We start from the raw sequence: 20,385 nt of genomic DNA, 5'->3' as shown, positions 1-20,385 counted from the left end.
TCTTTGATGTCAAAGTGTTTTCTTATCTTGTACCACTGATACTTGACTATCTAAGTCCTGAACTCTCATTCTAGTTCCGAACAATAGTTTGTATGGGCTGAAACCTTTTAGAGAATTTCTTGGCAAATTATTAAGACTGATTCGGACACTTATTAGATGTTTGACCCACCCAGCGCCTGAACCTAATACCTTCGCTGTTATAGATCGCTTTATGTCCCGGTTTTTTCTTTCTACCACACTATTCCCTTCGGGGTGTGACGGACAAGAATACCGCAACCCAACTCCCATGCTGGCCATGGCCTCCCTATAAGCTCGAGAGCTAAAAGCAGGACCCTGGTCAGAATGGAACATGGCAATTGCGTATGTACCGATAAAGACTTGCAGATCTTTTATAACCGTTCTGGCATCAGCCGAGCGCTGGAGGCCACATTTTTTAAGTGTGTTTAGCCATAATGATGTACAATGGGACGCGTTTCTCTTTTTTGATAGCGCGGATAGATTGCCTGATGCTTTCTATTAGGGCTTCTGACACTACACTGGCCGGTTCTTCACTACGATCTCTGTTGCAGTCTTCACAGTTTTTTGCAAACTCATGAATGCCTTCACTCATTTCCGGCCACCAGTACTCCGATTCTAATTCTCTCAGAGTCCCTGATTGTTTGGTGTCTCAGACCCAATCCCATGTGTGCTTCCTGTGTGAGAGAGCCCCTCCGGTCCCGGTTTGGAATTACCCTATCCCCCACTCCAGGGATTCGAGCAAAAGGAACCGAGTTTGCATCGATTACGTATGCATAATTGAGTGGATAGTTCACGGGTAGTGCTGCACAGTAGCCTTTTATGGTCGTTTTTACTGCCAGCATGGTTTCCCAGTCTATGCATTTTTCTGCACGCTTTTTTGTGGCTACGGAAGCCGGTTTAGTTGCTTCCGCTGTGGCTGTATTAGCCAATGAATTCCCTGCAACATGAACGCCATCACGTTGAAGACTCTGTGCGTGTATCATGTGAGTCTTTTGTAGTTCTTTCTGAACAAGAGCCACCTGTTTCCAGAGCAATTTATGCTTTATTGTGGCACCTGTGTCATCTTTGTAATCATTTTCAATCCAGCTCTGCAGTTTGTTATTGTAAGAGTTGACGCAAAAATGAGAATCGCACACGATTAGTGTCGGGAATTCACGTTCTGCATTTTCAAGCGCCATCTTTAAAGATCTGATTTCAGCTCTCTAAGCCGAACAGTTTCTTACTGATTCAGTTTTTGTTACTTTCGGTCTGAATTTACCACACAGCCAACGACCTTGAACGATCGCACAGCTTGCATCGTAGGATTTGCTCTCTACGTTGAAATGCTGCACAAATCTATCTGTATAGATTATACAGGCGTACTGTGGGAGAGGCAGAAGTTCGATTGGCAGAGGATATTCTTCTTCATATTCTAAATCATTCAGTTCTTCGAATTGCTGGGCGAAATAGTATTTCACATCTTCCGCTCCTAGAGAATCTACATACTGTATCCATTTCGGATCCAGTGACACGGTAGGCAGGTTTACTGGGCTGAATAGCGCCTAGAAGTCGGATTCCGCTGTGAGGATATTAATCCTTTTACCATGTGCTAATTCTCATTCATTTGCTAATGCAATTTGCACTGCTTTCACAGTTCTTTCTGTGTGACTGAATGTTTTTTCTGCTTGTGTGTACAAGTGAGATTTAATTGAAATTGGTACCTTTTCTCCCTCATTAGAGGTCAGGTACGTGAATCCGCATCTTCCTGGGATGACTCGGATTACAAGATTGCGGGTGTTGTCACGTGTATCTAATTTTGTTTTTGCTAACATGTCTGTTTGAAGTGATCTCAAAATTTCTGTGTGTTTGAGTCCAGGTGATTTGTTTAAAATCAGGTTTAATTAGTTTGTAGAGAGGTTTAACCCTCTCCGCATAACTTAGAATGTATGTTCTACCGAAATTCAGAAAGCCTAGAATCGATCGTAAGTTCTTCAGCGTTTTTGGAGCTCCGAGTACAGCGCACTTCTCTAAGAAGTTGTCCGCTAGGCTTTTTCCTTCACTTGATAATTCATATCCTAAAAATAATACTGTCAGATGGGCAATTCGAGACTTTTTAAAGTTGAATTTGTAACCCTCTGCTGCGAACCCAAGTATAATGGTGTTCACTCTTTTCAAGTGAGTCTCCAAGTCGTCGTCTGTGAGATAGATATCATCTACGTAAGATAATGCCTCATCATATATTTGTAGTAACTCTGTTACTCTAGCTGAGAATAGTCCTGGGCTGTTCTTGAACCCCTGTGGGAGCCTACAGAAATTTTTCTGAGACCGCATTACGGAGAAAGCGGTCAAATATCTGCTTTCTGGTGCAATGTTTTGACAAAAGAAACCATTAGATATGTCTAATGTCGTTTTATATTTTTTCCTAACTATGTTGTTCATAAGTGCAGCACTATGCGAAGTTTGTACTGCAAAAGTTTTGCTACATGCATTAAGGTGTCTGTAGTCCAAAACTAGACGATATGAATTGTCTGGCTTGGAGACAGGAAACAAAGGATTGTTCATTTGAGAGGTGCATGTTTCAATCACCCCCTGGTATTCAAGTTGATCTAAGATCTCCCTGACTTGTTTTTTAGCTTCTTGCTTAATGGGATACTGCCTTTGGGCAGTTGGTTCACTTTTTAACTGGATTTTGTGAGGAGGTGAGTCCTCATCCCATCCTACATGATTTTTATATAATACCGGTGCTTGGGCCACTGCCCATTTCCTTGCATAAGTATATTTTTTGTGAATCGGAATGTGATTCGAGAAGGCAGGCATAATCATTTCTTTGCCACGAGGGCACTCCCTGACAAACTCTGGGGGCCAATCTTTTTCAGCTAACAGAATATCATATCCTTTTGAGAGTTTATCCCAAAATAGACCCCTTATTTTCCTAGTCTTATCACCCTCTATACGCAATGTTATTTCGTATATCTAATGGGGCTCGCTAAGTTTGGTGTCGGCAGTTTCAACCTGAATGTATTCATTCGTGTCCACTGTCTCCAGATGACTCATCAAGATCTTGCGGGTTATAGTGATTTCTGCTGCACTGTCTAACATAGTCTGTGCCCACTCCCCGTTTTTCAACTGTGTCCTCAGTATTCTCTGCATGGTTGATTACTCTAATACTGGCTACCTTCTTTTTTGGAAATTGAGATTTTTTACTCTGAGCAGGTTCCTTGTCTTTGGACTTGGTGTGCTCTCCTGGGTCTGACCGTCCTCTTCTTTCCGATTTCTGCGAAAAAGATCGAGAGGGACGTGTATCAATACTTTGATATCTATCAGGTTTTTTCAAATTATCCCCATTTCTAAGGTTATATCTTTTCTCAGAGGGCTCCCTCTGGGGAGACTGGTGTGCTTCAGTCGGAGTTCTTTCCCTCCGTCGAGGAGAATTTCCTCTGGACTGGATAACTTTTTCCTTGGGAGTGGATTGTTTATTTCCATCCCAGCTCTTTTTAGGAGTGTTTGAATTATTTTTAATAAATAATTTTTCAGGATTTTCGAGCAGTTGGGGCTTTACTGGTTTCCCACCCAAGCTGTCTCTACCCAATTCTTCATAGCATTTCTCTATGATTCTGGCAAGCTCAATTGGTTGATCTGTTATATCTGTTTCCTTCAACTTCTGGCGGATTGCCACAGATGCCGCTTCTCCCTTTATGTTGGCTAATAACATAGCCGAAACCTGCTTAAAGTCTTTCAGTAATTTCATACCAAGAGTTAAAGCAGGTTCTGGACCGTATTCATTTTGAATCTGTCTTAGTACATCTGGTATTTCCGCCATAGACGGAACACCATGTGTTTTTGTGTAAATGGAAGCAAAGACTGTACCCCAAGTGTCACAGTCCTCCACGTGTGGTGCGATTCCCATAGGAAGGCAGATGGACAAGATTCTGTGTTTCTCAATAGGGGTAGTATCCGGAAATACTGCCTCTATTGGAGTGATTTTTTGCGCTAACCAGAAAGGAATTTGTTCCCGTTTTATGGTTGTTTTATCAAGACATGACTGTATGTTCTGTGGTGTAATTTTATTAGTGTTCCCCTGATGAGAGGTCAGCTGTGGTACACTAACAGCTGGTTGGACTGTTGCAGTCCTCATTACATATTGGACTAATTGCCTATGTATTTTTATTTATGTTTTTAGCTGTACTAACAGCTCTTCCTTTGACATTTTTTCAATGTCCGGATGTGGTGTGTAGCTGGCTAGAACCGGCCACGTTGCTCCTGGTCTACCTAGTGGACTGAGCCTGGTAATATGATCCTTATGTTTTAGGGCGCCATTAAACCAGAGCAGGTGCTCTTGGAATTTTAGAGGGATTTCAGTCTCCTCGAAAGAAGCGTACTCATCCGGTGGTTTCTCTATTTTGTAATAGTGAAACTCTTTTGTTCTAGCGTTTGCCGCTGGAAAGTTTATCCATGAATAGAATACCTCTGTCTGCCGATATTCGTGTGCCTCTATCACGAAAATCACTGTACCACCTTGTGGTGTCAGTCCGTTTTCTATAAGTTTTAAAGTTATAGACTTTCTTAAATGTGCCGGGATAATTGCACCTGGTTCAAAAGTCCCGTCGGGACCCTGCTGAGTCGCATCTGCTGCGGCATCAGCTCAGTTGTTTTCTACTGACATTTTATAAATGCAGGCTTTGCAGAGTCGGTCTCCAAGGAGACAAAGATTAGGTGCACAATATTTTGGAACACTGTATCCTTCAACGTTGAATAAACCAGCGCTTTACATAGGAATCTCTGACTACTGAGTTCAGGCGGATTTTAACCTTTCACCCACTCCAGACGTCTATTGGAGTATTTACGGGAGAAAGGGGTCTGTGTGAAATATGCACGACTGAGTTACTCTAACGTCTTGCGTTAGTTTATCGCCTTACCAAACGTTTGGGCGCCATGTAGTGTAGTTCCTATTTTCCCAATAGGCCCTGCGCATTGGAATAACAAACAGTAGTATCGACGTAGAAGTGCGGATCTTCCAGGCCTCTACTGACTATACTAAACTTAATTGGGTTTGTTACCAACTAGCTCAGAGGTCACTGGAAACTTTCTTGACTGAATAGGAAGTGATCAGCTTCCATGGTACAGACAAGAAGGGATTCGGTTTTTCAACAACCGTGCAACATGACAACTTTGCTCCTCAGATAAGAGTCAATCTCTAGAGTCGTGTGAACAATAGACCGTTATTTTACTCCGTCAGTGGTTGTGCAAATTACTTTCACAATATGTAGAGAATAGAGAGACGGGCGTTTTCAATAAAGGGTAACATTTATTGAACAGTCTTTCTTCTCGTACAAGAGAAATGAATTGCCACAATTGCAAGACTTGTTATTATAAAAAGTACGTACAGTAAGACGAGTATTGCGAAATAATACTGTAAAAGCATTGATATGGTTTCTTAGCCATACAATGGTTTAAAATGAATAAAACATATATACATTCATATATACATTAGGCTAAAATACTCAACTGGTGCTTCTAACTAAGCCTACCCCAGTGTACCTGACCTAAGCCTAATACTTGGGAGGGGAGTAAGTAAGTAGCTTTAAGTTAAGTTGGTTTTGCCAAGGTTTGCTTCAAGAATTCTCTCTAAGGGTTTAGTCAACACCATACCTCTGGAATAGAATGTTGGAGGTCTGGTATCTCCTTCAGGGACTCGATATCCCAGTCACCCGCAAGGGTAGGCTGGAAACGCCGGGGCTGGATTTCTCTGCAGGAGAAAAGACAGCGTTTCACTCAGCGCGTCGAGGAAGAGGAGGGGCAGCGTCCGCAGGCAGCTTGCATCTGCTGGGCTCTTGCAGGGGGACGGCTGTTCAGCTCCTAAGTTCACCACACCATTGTTCGCTCGTTAGCAGCGGTAGCAGTAGTGATAGCAGTGATGGTATCATCAGCATAACAGCAGCAACTTCAGCGTTTGCTTAAGGCAACGTTGGTAATATTTATACCTGAAAGGTGCCTTGTTTGACGTAAGTTTTTGGCCATAAGACGTCAATAAAGATGTCACTAGGAAGTGATCGTCTATCAGTGCTCATTAGAGTTCTATTACTAATCAAAACATAGCAAGCGGGGCTTTCCCAGGTTGCTGAGTTTTTATCTTGGTAAAGAACTGAGTGTTAATCTAGGAATCTTAGATAGTAACTTCTGCTATGTCATTGCACTAATTAGCTGCAAAGGAAGTGGCAGAGGAAGCGATTCTGAAATGTGGCTCTGTTCGTGTGAGGCCAGAGACGGGTTTCTGAATATTGCATTTGATCGGTTATGCCAATATAGGGAATAAATGGATTTATAGCCGTACAGGGGCATAAGGTCACAGTATCGATCAGGGTCCTAGATTAGAACGCAATAAACCAATAACTTAATTTCCTCCCATAGGATTGCATAGACTGCTTTTCTGTGAAAAAAGTGTGGAGTTGGAAATTGTAGAACTTAAGAAAGTGTTTACAAAAACAGACATTTACTTTTTATTTGGGAAATTTCCCAGTGTGATATCTAGTAGAAAAAGTAGTCTGAAAGGTATTCTAATAAGTTATCAAAAAGTAATTGCAAAGTAACTAAAATTAATTTCAACTATTTATGAACATTTGACCTACCTGTAACTGCATTCAACTGTATTACATGGGGAAAGTATTATTTTACTGATCTGCACAAAGTCTGGCTTAGTTCTAAAAATAAAATACAACAAATAATTATTTGTAAACAAAGCAATTGGTCAGGCCTCATTCCGTGTGTAAATCATTTTTTGCCGGTGTGTGTACAATAAATGTGTAACACTACCCTCTGATAAAGCCTTACTGCTCGCCCACACTACCACAAATAGAGTGCAAGGTATTATCTGCTTTAACCTCTGTAAGCCTTTGGGGAGTCACTGGATTCTGCACACAATGCCTTATTTTGGTATAGTATATACAGATCCAGCTTCCTACACTAGGTTTAGTCATCACAAGAAGAAATCTCTTCTGTCAACATCCCAGATCACCGCGTTCCTGGGGTTTGATGTAAATTCCCCCCAAAATAACATTGAGCCTTCCCTCTAGGAAGATGGCAAAGTTATGGCAAAAACTACTAAAAACCCTCTGGAAACAGAGTACATGATTGTGTAGGATCACCTACCTGTCCTCAGCTATTCAGGTGATCTTCCCAGGTCCTCTATACTACAGGGTGCAGAAACAACTCAAGACTCCGCACCTTCACAAAGGGTTGACCTACTCAGATTGTGCCTCTGACAAACAAAGCCACTTGTGGCTCTCACACATGAAGCCCCGAGACGAAAGAGTAATTTTTGGCTACAGCCCAGGTTTACTTATAGAATCCAATGCAAGCAAAACTGGTTTGTGGGAAACTATCCAGAGGCAGAAAGTAGTCAGAGAAAAAGCGGAAGCTGCACATCAACTGCCTAAAACTCCTGGCGGGGTCATTTACGATCCAGTGCTAGACTAAAGACGGGATACAATTGTGTGTATTGCTGCAGATGGACAACATCTTCGCGGTCATGTACACCAACCACCTAGGAAGGATGCAATCAATAGCACTCTCGGATTTAGCAAAGATTTTCTGGAACTTCCGTCTCAACAATCACATCTTGGTGATGGCATAATACCTCCAGGGGGAATTAAACAAGGCGGCAGATTGCCCCTGATGAGCTTCAAGGAACCAGGACCTCAAAGAGTCAAGTAAATCATAGATAGATGAGGACTGTTCTCAATGGACCTACTCACAACTGGCGACTGAATCTGGACAGTGGCAACTCTTATCTAAGGGCAGGCCAGAAGGCACAGTTAAAACATTACAGATCAGCTTGTTCAAGATTGTGTGGCAGATCTCTGCAGTGGGATCTGAATACCATGGATGCCGACAAAGCATTTCCTAAATGTTTTATCTAGCCTGGCGACAAATGAGATGGCTTACAGGCAAGTAAACTCTTTTCCTTTGGCTATTTGCACAGGCATGCCCCAATATATGGCTCTCATGTAGGGGAGCACCCCTTTTGTTACGGAATTACTAAAGGGAATTTACGTTACTCTTCCCCCGGAGCCCCAGTATTCTGCCCTTTGGGAGGTTAATAGGATTTTTTTTAACCTTTTTACTTCATGGTGGCCTAATATGTTATCAAGGAATTCGATTTTAGCTAAACTAGCCATGGTATGATACTAAGGCCGACAACTGAAGGCCGTCAACATTATTTATATTCCTTTTATTTATTATTTTATTTAAAACATTTATTAAAAAAACCTGGTTACTCCCTTCGGAGCGTCCCAGCACTGATTCCACACCTCACAGTATCCTAAATACACACTACTAAAAAACATGTTTAAGATGGTCGAAAAACCCAGGTCTATAGCTTCTTTCAAAGGACCAGTTCAGATCGTTCCTCTCTCAAAGGTCTAGGTTAGTGTTCCACAGTTTGGCAGCCAGGTAGCTGAAATAATGACCTCCCATTCGTGCTGTAGTCACCCAGGGGATTATAGTGAGTTCTACACCTGCGGCAACGACTAGGGTGATAGGGCTAAGTCAAAGGCTAAAGGTATCGCGGATCCTTCAAGTTCAAGATTTTATGTCAAAAGCATGACACTTTAAAAGAAACTCTTTCCCTAATGGGAAGCTAGTGTAGTTTGCTGAAAGCTGTGCATGTAGAAGAGTACCTAGGAATATTTAATAACATCCGTCCCCCAGCATTCTGTACTCTTTGGAACATTATTAACCAACCTAGGGTACCCCCAAGAAAGAGCACATTAAAACAGTCTAGTCTCGAGACCAAAAGAACTTGAACTACTGTCTTCCTGGCCGTGTTGGGAAGAAAGTCCAGGATCTTGCGTAGCATCTTTAGGATGCTAAAACAGACCCCAGCAAGACTATCTGGCTGTCCAAAGAGATAGGGTTGTCAAATCATATCCCAAGGTTTTTAACTTTCAGCTTAGGGGTTGGAATTTGCTCCGAGAGCAACTGGCCACCAGACAGTGGACGGGATTGAAGGTTGTTTTCCCAGAACCAACACCTCAGTTTTTTCAGCATTTAATTTGAGGCAGCAGTGGTGGTCCATCCACTCTGCTAAACCTAGCAGACAAGATTGGAAATTGGCTGCTGGAGAACTTTCATCATCCGCCAAGGTGATAATTAGCGGAGTGTCATCAATGTACGACACTATTTTAATGCAATACCGTTCGACCACGTGAGGGAGTGCATGTATAGATTGAGTAAATTCGGGGTTAGAGCCGAGCCTTGCAGCACTCCCTCCTGCAGTGAGCAGTAAGTAGTATTTTATTAAGTGTGCCTCTGCCAAGGCTTCATAGCGCTAGACCTTCCTAAATGAAACCTATCTACTAAGAATGAATAGTAAAGAACCAGGTTTTAAAATGTTACTAAAGGGGGCTCCATTAGATAGAGATCTCATAACGAAAGGAAGGGAGTTCCACAATTTACAAAACTCAAAAGAAAAGCTTCCCCTCCCCATCTGGCTTTATTAAACCAGATGGGGAGCCAGATCCAAGATGGCAATTAGGCCTATAACAGCTAAAGGCTTTCCGAAACTATGTGGGGCCTCCACTGTTTAGGGCTTTGTGAACAATACACAGGGCCTTGATTTTGACCTGTTCAATCACAGGTAGCCAATGCAGGTCCAGAATGCCTTTGGAAATGTGATAAAATTGTGTAATCTTCAGAAGCAGATGAGTGGCTGCATTCTAGAGGGACTAAAGATTCAATTGCAATTTTCCTGATTGTCTAAATATACCGCATTGCAGTAATATATTATGGCTAAGACTAATGCAACAATAACTGTCTTTTGCATGGCAGTAGGATAAAAGGAAACACCTTCCCCCGACCCTGAGAAGATGGAAACAAGAGGAAGGGGCTATTTAATTGGTCTTAAAAACCCAGTTCATCAAACCACACTCCAAGATATTTTACTTTCTAAACTGGGAAGGGTATCTAAACTAGGAGGAATTCAAAAAAGAATTGTTAAAACCAAAGAGGATACACTCAGTCTTTACCAAATTCAATTTAAGACCATTTTCTTTCATCCAGGTGACTATGTTTATCATGCAGCATTTTAATTTACTGGCTACAGAATCCATATCGGAGAAGACTGATAGCACAATTTGTCATCTCCGTACCATACTACTGTAAAACTATAGGACCTAATATTTTTTTCCACAGGGGTGACGTAGATGTTAAAGAGCATGGGTGATCGTGAGGAGCTATGAGGCAAAGTGAACTAAAGGGATCAGAAACAGAGTCCTCACAAGCCAAACTATGCTCTCGACCTGAAAGAAATGATCTCAGAATGGTAAGAGCTGCACCTTTAATCCCGATCCCCTCTAGCTGCTCGATTAACAGTGAATGATTTACTGCATGGAATGTGGCAGAGCATTTGAGAAGTATCAGCCAGCCCTACCACCTTAATACACCTGTCGCGGAATCTCCTCGGTGTCAACCAATAATGCAGACTCAGTACAGTGAGTAGGCCAGAACCCATATTGAGAAGAATCCAGAACATGATGAATGTCGAGGAAGTTCACAAGATCTCCATTAAGTGCGTTCTCCAATATTTTAGCTGGTAAAGGTAGTCTCGATATTGGTCTATCAATTTTAATGGCACCAGGATCAAGTGTTCATTTTTTTTTTTTTTTACTAATGGGCAAATTGAAGCCTGTTTCTACTCCACTGGAAAGAGGCTCGATGTCAGAATTCTATTGAGCAATTTGGGAAGGTGTCAAGCAACTGCTGTAGAAACCATGTGCAAGATTGAAGGAGGAGAGGGGTCAAACGGAGACCCCAAGTTCATGGTCTCCGAAACAGCCATTTATCTGTTCGCAGTCAAGGGAGTAAAAATATTCAGAATTGGCTGACTTGATCCACCATCATCCATGGATTCTTGAATTACAGGAGGTGACATGAGTGTCATTCAAAATAACAACAGAAGGGAGGTAGAGTATAGAGATAGGATTCTTACTCCACAGGTACTGTTACACAAACAAAAAGAATCCTACTCGCAGTGGACAGGGAGAGTGTAGACCACGAATGTGGGGGACACTCAGTGTTTTGTAAAATACCCCTCACACACCAACAGGCCCCTTGGTGTCATGCTTCATCATCGGGGTCTTCGCACCCCTCTAACTGGATGCGGCGTGCTGCGACTACGCGGGAGCACTGAAAGTATAGACTATGTGTGTTGCGTGTGATGGGAGTGGTTGGGTATTTTAAATGTGAGTGGTGGGGTATAGTGAAGGTTAAAAAGTACCTGGCTCGTAGGTATCAGGAAAAAACGTTATTCACAACCTCGGGCTGGTACTAATTAAAGAAGTGCAGTACGAGGTAGTTAATTGTGTGCGACGCACACCAGAGGTAATGTCCATAATTACGACAATTAACTACCTCGTACTGCCTTCTTTTATTAGTACCAGCCCGAGGTTGTGAATAGTTTTTTCCTGATACTTACGAGCCAGGTACTTTTTAACCTTCACTATACCCCACCACTCACATTTAAAATACCCAACCACTCCCATCACACGCACCACACATAGTCTATACTTTCAGTGCTCCCGCGTAGTCGCAGGACGCCGCATCCAGTTAGAGGGGTGCGAAGACCCCGATGATGAGGCATGACACCAAGGGGCCTGTTGGTGTGTGAGGGGTATTTTACAATACACTGAGTGTCCCCCACATTCGTGGTCCACACTCTCCCTGTCCATTGCGACATGAGTGTCATATCTGGCCAAATCCCTAATGACATGGAAGAGAACTCATCGTAAATATCAGATACTTTTGACTGAAAATGCTCTGCCAGCTTATTACAAAAAAGACTTGGTGGCATAGATTTCAATTAGATAGAGTAGTAAAGGTCTTGAAGGGTTCTCCAGTCAAGTTTTATGCTGGACTTATTTTTTTTGGTAAAGTATCTAAATTTCTCCCAAATTAATGTTTTATACTCCTCTCATTACTTTTATTTCATTTCATCCTCCTCATTGTAGTCAATTCTCCATTTTCTTTCAGAGGCCCAGCTATTTGCTTAAGTTATTTAGATTGAGGAGTATACCATGAGGCAGTGGGAACTTTTCTAAAACACTTGAAATTTTTCAGGCGCAAAGTTTCATAGCAGCAGATTCCAATCAATTTCTAAAATAGTGTATAGCTACATCAACATTGCCAATCAAATCAAGATTCTCGGAGTTCAACAGCTCTTTAAATTTTGTGCTGCCAATTTTCTGCCATGAAGGCCTCTTTATCCATCTTGGGGAATTAGAATGACAGCTGTCCTTATTGAGGACTTAAAGGTTAAAGCAAACTGCATTGTGATCCGCTGATTTGGACTGAATGACTATCAAAACTAACCCCAGAGTTACTAATGAATATACAATCAAAAGTATGATTGGGTCTATGTGTTGGAAGATTCACTATTTGATGTCAATCAAAAATTTGAAGACAATCTGTTAAATGTGCTCTACCTGACTTATCACTGCAATCCAAATGAAAATTGAAGTCTCCAAATAGCGTAAAGTTTTCAGACTCTATACTGGACTCCATAAACGTGTGTATAGATGTTCTAAAGCTCTCTCTAGGACCTGGTGGGCGATAAAGTAAAGAACCCTTAAACTTGTGCCATTAAACGTAAGAAAATAACAAGGCTTCACAAAGTAGATGAGGAACCAAACTAAAGGATGCCTTAAATTACCTGTAATATACCACTACTTTTTCCTCTCCTGGTTTGCCTGGTCTATCGGATTGAAAAATTACACATCCTTCAAGTATGGTAACTTAAATTAGGATCAGATGAAGGGTCCAGCCAAATTTCCTTAAGGAATAGTAGGTCGGGATGAAGAGAATCTATAAAATTTAAAAAATCCTGTAGTTTTTTTTAATAGGGATCTCACATTTAAGAGTACATAGCTAAGTGATTCTGATATACTCCCTACAAGTTGAGTAACCAGTAGCCAGAGGAGCCATTTCTTCAACATTACTACCGTCATTTAAAAATGCGTTCAATGTATATTAGCACTTCCGGCATCTAAAAGGACTCACAGTCAGGCTAACACTATAAGAATCAGTCATTGTACTTACATCTATGACTGATATCCAACAATTCCTTCCTGGTGTATGGGGGAAAACTATCAGGGGCCTGGTGCTTGGCACTGTCCAGTTGAGAACAGGTACCGACAGGCTTGCCTTTGGCGCGCATGATGATCAGTCCGCTAAGAAGACCGGCGTACAGGGCTTGGCTATGGTTGCTGCCTACCTACACGAAGCCAAAGACACATTGGTGGGAAAAACAAAGAAACAACCAAACAGGAAGAACTAAGGTTCAGTAACCGCTGCCTCACCAATACAGGCTCCCCTGCAGGTAAGGATACACAAAATTAAAGTAATAAAGGGAGAAAAAGTGAAATTATAAAAAATGGGCAGTAAACACCCAACATACGGCCAGCTAATTATAAGTGAGCTAGGCACCTCGCAAAGATGGCACCTGTCTGGATCCTACAGGGTAATGAAAAGCGCTGAAGCAATGGCACTAGTTGGCAGCACAAGGAATGCTGCGCGCTGATCAGTCTGCTAAGAGGCACACATGGGGGGGAACGAGCCAGCACAAAGCCAAAGACGCCTTAGAGGTAGGACAAATGAAGGGACAACCAAACAGGTAGCCCTCAGAAATACATCACAGGTAGAATTTTTCACTAAGAGCGGAGCAGCTTTTAATATGTTTTGTAGGAGAACTAAGTACAACTCTAGGGGTGATCACTTATCCAGCGTTTGATGAGGTTCCAAAGTTATGTATAGTGAAATGCATGAACGTATGAGAAAGTGGCGGATCAATTGAGCTCCCCTGGGGAAAGACAATTGCTGAGCTTGGTACGGGAGCCATGGAAAGCAGTTTCTTACCAGACTATTGCAAGGTGGGTATGATGGGTCATGCAAGACGCCAACAATGACAACAATAAGTTCAGTGCACAATCGACTGGGGAGGGGGGGGGGGGGGGGCAAGGGAGATTCGCAATGGTCATGAGTCACACAAAGAAAGAGGGATCATAGAAAGTGGAATAGGACTATATGGTGGCCCCTAGCCGGAGGACACTTTTCACTTGTTTCCCTGGATCTTCTGGGAAAGTTAGTTTATTGATGCTTAAAATGGCTGCTGTTTATGAAATACATGCAATAAAGTGAAAGGAAAAGCTTAATCCTCACTTCCAGGTCATTAATCAAATTGAAACTTTGTATTGAAAAATAGGAATTTGTATATTCTGATGCATACATTTCTTTGTTGTCGCGCAACACCTTTTGGTCATGTGGGTGAAACTGGAAAGCCAACTTCAAAAAACAGGGGAAAAAGCATTTGCATGTATGTTAATCTGTATTTTAAGATTTCTGCATTCAAAACACACAAGACCCAGTCCCTCAGCAGCAGTTGCAATATGTTCACGTCCACGGATCGTTAATTTGTTCTCAGTTTTAGAAGGAAGAAACCTTAAATTAACCCCTGCTGCTCCATTACCCCTGTCTCAGTTTAGCTTTCATTTGTTTGACACATTCAAAACAGCCTTCCCAACAGTGCACTGGGAATTTGTTCTTTATAAGCAAGTAATTTATATTCCTTAAAAGACCCCAAAATTCGGATAATCCTAGTTCGAACTCCTTTGGTTAATCAACAAATACCCACATAAAGCAAGAGATCAGTAAATTAGACTGATACCAGAGTTGCAAGAGCAGTTAGTAACAGTAGAGTCACACTTGGTTTCAGCAGCTTTTAATCCAAATTACACACGAACCAGTAGCCTGAATCAGCAGTAGACAAAGTAGCTATAATGGAGTCCGCAGGAGCTAAACAAGCCTTCCCATAAAATCCTGCAGTCACTTCCAACGAGTCCCAGTGAGCAGAATAAATCCTACAACCGAGAGGACTTTCTGCGCGATCAAAACCAAATTTGCGAAATGGCAACAGAACCAACAGCTTCATACCCCCTCTATTTAACCACGCATGTTTATGCAGCCTTGTAAAAGTACTACCCAGGCTGTGCAGGAGTGTTCTATACCCAGATTGTACAGGAGTGTTCTCTATATAAAAAAAACCTGCTGAAAATCCAGTTTTAACCACTTAGATTACTGATGCTGTTCAGTCAGGATGAGAGTCAGGAGTTAGATATCCACGACCCCTACATCACCTAATTCAGTAATTTAGAACAGAATGGAACAAATGTTCACTTTCTGCTGTCCAACCAGTGTCAAAACAGAGGGAATAATGTTGGGCTTCAAGCTCGTGGAAGAGAGAAATGAGCCAAGCTCGGGCTGCTTGGCAAAAATGTATTTATTTCCACGACAGCCAATGTAATGCTATGAATCCACTTCCACTCATGATTCGGATACTTTTTTTCTTTTACAACAGCAGGTTATTTCTAAGAGGACACTGTAGCACATGGTTAAAGTCTCAATATAGCAGCCCAAATCAAATACTTTGCTATGGAAAATTCTAAAAGGTACTGTATCATGTTCAAATCCCTCTTTGAGATACCCAATTAACTCCCAGAACAATAGGTCTCAATGAAACTCGCAGCATAAGTCTGGATCCAAACTCAAAAGTGAAACTTTAGTATAGAATCATGTTCATAAAATAAAGCAATTGCATTCTTATCCTTTTAATCGTTTATAAAAAAAATACATTATGCAAATCGGTAAATTTAAAATAGCAGAGATCTAGTGGATCTTCAACTTAACCTGGATCCTGGCCTATCAAAAATTACGAGTGTAGTGTGGAAGCAGAAAGGGCTCTCAACCAGCTGATCCTCACAGTTGCCCCCATTCTGACATGAATAGATGGGCAAGTTTGTGTAGGGTTACTGGAGTAATGGTATACATGCCTTGCTCTAGCCAGCTCAGACTTTTCAGTCTCATTTGCACAAGCACAAAACAAGTCTTGTTTCATTTAAATAAAAACCACACACTAGGCAGCTAGATCATTAAAAACAAAGGAATATGTCCTGTGGAAATAAGCTGTATGATTTTTTTGTTAGGAGAGGGCACCTTCGAAGTAATCAGCTAACCAGAGGAAAACAAGTCATCCACTGGATAACTGTTTATCCACCAACTCTCATATACCTGGTCATAGTCCACCCCCAATGCCTCTGTATACTAAATGGAACATCCATTCCCTGGGGAAAACGCCATTGCCCAGCACAGTTACGAGTGAGTCTTGCAAACAATTCATTTATACAATGTGGGCACATGGCACCATGACATGTTCTTGTGTTATTTGGTGTCCATAGAATCTCGGTAAACCAAACGTCTTCACGGAATGAGCATTCTTGAAAGGAGCTTGCTGTGTCTTCCAAAAGTCATTCATGTGGTCTTTACAGAAGTCTGGTGCTCTGCGTCCCACACTTTGGCAAATTAGTTGTGTTCATGAAGGCTGAAGGTCTCCCAAGCTGAAATCGCAATAGAGGGTACCAAAGCTGTGGACTAAAATGCCCCCTTCCCATAGAACCTGGTGGCACCATTACTAAATTGAGGCCTCCACCGGTTCTTGATGTCCTCATGATTTTCAACGTAACAGAGTCCAGCCAATTGACTATAGTGAGAGTTCAAGCAGAGGGGAGCCCACTGAAGGCTTCAGTTCTTACTTAGCAATCTTCTCAATTTCATCCAAGTCATCAGTGTCCAGCTTCTCAATCTTTTTACCTGTAGGAGTAGAGTCAAACATTGAGTGAGATTCTCAAGAAGAGCAAGTGAAAGGGGAAGGGGAAACAGACAAATCTCCAAAGTTATGGAAGGCATGTTTGACATAATTTCAGCCACTGGCTATCGCTCAAGCCGCATTCCAGACCATCGTTTTTCGTCATCAATGTCACTCTAGACAGAAACCAGCCATATGCAAATCAGACTCAGTCCTGCTCCAAGGTGAGCAGTTGAACCCTAATTGCCCGGCCATGTCACATTTTCACATGGTTGGTTTCTTTCTAGAATGGCAGAATGGATGAAAAAGGATGGGTTGAAAAATGCCCATAGCTTTATTGTTTGATGCAGATTTGAAATGTCGGAGAGAAATTGTTGGGAAATGCAGGAGCAACAGGGGGAAAGAAGAGAATGACACAGAACAGGTAAGGTGAAATAACAGAAACATATGTTGAGGGCAAAATAAAAGATTGCAGAAGAAGGCTGGGAGAAAGTCGGAGAAAAGTGGCATAAATGACTGAGGGCGACAGCATGGGAACTACTAAGAAGTGACTATTTGAAAAAGGAGGACAGAGTAGCAGAAAGATAAATTAAGTAATGGAGGTACGGCAGATAGGGTGAAAGGTAATGGAAAGAGGTAGAGAGAGAGAAACAGCTGAAAAGGTCCTCGTAGTACAATAGAAAGACTGCCTGGGCTAGAAGAGGATAAACAAACAGAAGTAAAAAATGAAGTTTGGGCAGAGAACGGGTGGTAGTAGTAATGCAAAATGTGATGCTTCATAGAAATCAAAACAGAACCAAAAATGGAGCACACTGGCGCAAATGAAGTGATTTCCTATATGTACACACGTGATGGCAGCCTTCACAGCGCTCTTCTCTTAGAAGCAGTTTGATCCCTCCTCTAGCGGACAAAGTAAATAAAGTTTGGGCTAGCAGTTAGCAAGAAAAACACAGTAACACAGAAAAGTCAGCTATTTTTGCAACCCAAATTAACAGTAGACTCCGTGCTAAGATTTGTTTCGGCAGTCATCACACAGAAAACGATCTTCATTGCAGTGTGTGGTTACAGTATGTCCCAGGCAAACCTAAACTAAATGAACACCCTCACCCAGAACATCCCTCATAATTGTCATCAACGTCGTTCTTCACAACACTTACTGAGAGAATACGACAGGTCGCTATAAATGCCAAAGAGAAGTGCATTTGTAAACAGAGCTGCATTTGATGCCTAACACCTCCTAGAGTGAGTTGTGACTTTCCCTAGAAGCAGCTGGATTTCCTTTGTTTGACAGAGTGACAAGTCAGCTATCCATCTAGTCATGCTCGTTTGTTGTCAAGAGACTAGGAAGTTCAAAAAGAACATTGTCAAGACGAATGGCTTGTTGAGATGAGGCTCACTGGGTACCTTTGTGATAGACCTAAAGTTCTACTTTTATTTTACATTTGAAGAAACAAAGATCTGGCTTTTTAATGTACATTTTGTATCAAACTGATTTTTCAGAGTGACAATAACAGCAAAAGCGATGTTTTATCGCCACTTCATGAATAGGGTCAAAGGAATGTCTGGCGAGTTTGTAGCACATCGTTTTCAGTTCCCAGCTAGAACAGACCTATAACTGGCAGAAGACTGCACATGAACTCTAATTAGTTGATATGAGAATGTCAACAGAGTATCTCCCTTCTATCTGTGCAAGACCACTGCTAGATGAACTTTGATGCACTTGTATGGAAATCGAAATTCGCAAGATACAGAAGATAGAACAGGAACAGTTGTGCCTTGGTGAAGAGTGGAGGCATACATCTATCCTAGTACCACCCACAGCATCTTCGATCACATTTTAAGTTAAACATGTTGAATGTGGTATGCTCCTTGCTGGTCACTGAATCACTGAGACAGTCTGCTTGAAAGCATAATGCAATAAGCATTAGTTGCGGAGACGCCTGGATGTCCAGCACAGTGAAGACAAAGCATGATGAAGGTCTGGCTCAGGACCTTTATGAGGAAATCAGGAGTTAGGCTGAACTTGTACATTTCGTTTACTGATAACCTGAGCCGATCTGTGTGCCAAAGGGTGTGTGGGCCAAGGCTTATACTATCAAAATTATTTTGCAGGCCTCCTTCTGAAGTACGCAGATACACGTGAAAGACGTGTGGGTAAAGACTGAGCGATGACACTGATCATGCTTCTGGAGAATTCGGAGTACAGTGACCAGTATACCTTTGCATGTCCAGAAAATAAGCAGTCCACATGATGGCATGTTACCTGTTCTGACTAGGGACATTATACTGTCATTCCTTGCTCCTGTGGCAATATCTGCAAGCAGCAAAAAGCTCGAAGTCACATATTTGCTCAACTCCAATGGCAAGGAACGCCAACAGGAAAAACAGCCTCGTTTTCAAATAGATGTTATGATGCTTTAATAGAGGCCACAATGCTAAGCAGAAAGCTGCGGCTAATGCTGAAGGACAAAGTAATAAATATGAAACCTCCACCTTACCTGCAAGTGATGCGCTGGAAGACTGCTCCTCATAGGCATTCAGCATAATCAACTCCCTCACTCCTATTAACAGGGCCCTAAAATTCTAACCTAACTGGTCACAACAATATTACAAAACACGTAGGCACTGGAGTCTGGCCCTCTGCAGTGCATGGCGTTTCAATACCACTGTCCACACTTAAACAGTGACTTGTACTGAAAGAGGCTCAAAGACTACAAATCTTTAACTAAATAATGCACAGCATTCTGAATAATCTCAAGAGGGCCATACCAGAGAAATAGGCATTTTTTTCAGATACTGGGATAGAGGACAGAATCCTCTTACATTCAACTCGGCTGTAGGTAGAAGAAAGGGCGGACAAATTTTGAGGAGCAAATAAAAGAGAAAAGCAGTTCTGGCAAAGACCATGGCACAGACACATAGGGGTAGAACGGATAACTCAGACCAAGATGTTACGTACTGAAGTGTTCCTGAATGCGGTTCAGGATATTCATGCTATGCTTGCTGTCCACCATGTTGATGGCTAATCCACGCTTCCCAAAGCGACCTGTCCGACCAATCCTGTGCAAGTACGTCTCGTTATCTGGATTTCCGTCCTTATCCACAGGTAGGTCAAAATTTATGACAACGGACACCTGTTCCACATCTATGCCTGAAAGAAAACAAAATAATCAGCACATGGGAGGGGTTTAACAGAGCAGAACAAACTTGACAATAAAAACATAGTACAGATGAGGCGACTGTAAAGATCACATATCACTACAAATGTATTGGAGGGTCTAATACAATATATTCTCACAGTGTACCCAAAAATAACTTCAAACCAATTGTATCAGAGGCAAAAGAGTCATCCCCACAATGATCAAGGAGGGATGCCCATCAGTCACCACACGGAACCGCCCTTCATCATTTGGGATGCCACCAAGGCCATTGCTGGGATAGCCCATCAACTATCACGGTCGGGGGCCCTGATGTTCAGAGGAGCTCCACCGCCGGGCAGTAGGGTCTAACATCTCAAGTTATGAGGATGGAAATATCAAACCCTGGGGACTGATGTTGCAGTGCTCAAAAGGTGTGAAAAAAATAAAAAAAACTAATGAAGTAATGGCCTTGGTGGAATCCCAAATGATGAAGGGCGGTTCCTTGTGGTGACTGATGGGCATCCCTCCTTGATCATTGTGGGGATGTGAGAATACATTGTG

At 42.1% G+C, this 20,385-nt stretch overlaps 1 protein-coding gene across 1 annotated transcript in view; it reads right to left on the bottom strand.

Moving 5' to 3' along the window:
* Positions 1-14,748: 14,748 nt before the first annotated feature.
* Positions 14,749-20,385, bottom strand: part of LOC147711494 (ATP-dependent RNA helicase DDX19B) — a 161,881-nt gene continuing 156,244 nt past the window's right edge. Inside the window, exons 12-13 of the mRNA XM_086922190.1 lie at positions 19,644-19,835; positions 14,749-16,689 (exon numbers count right to left, since the gene is read on the bottom strand). Coding sequence (XP_086778316.1) covers positions 16,628-16,689; positions 19,644-19,835 — 254 coding nt within the window. The 3' untranslated portion in view covers positions 14,749-16,627. The remainder of the gene's footprint in view (positions 16,690-19,643; positions 19,836-20,385) is intronic.

The sequence above is a fragment of the Lissotriton vulgaris genome, chromosome 5 (assembly GCF_964263255.1).
Source record: "Lissotriton vulgaris chromosome 5, aLisVul1.2, whole genome shotgun sequence".
Lineage (NCBI taxonomy): Eukaryota > Metazoa > Chordata > Amphibia > Caudata > Salamandridae > Lissotriton > Lissotriton vulgaris.
The sequence above is the reverse complement of the archived record's forward strand: the minus strand, read 5'-3'. Positions and strand labels throughout refer to the sequence as shown.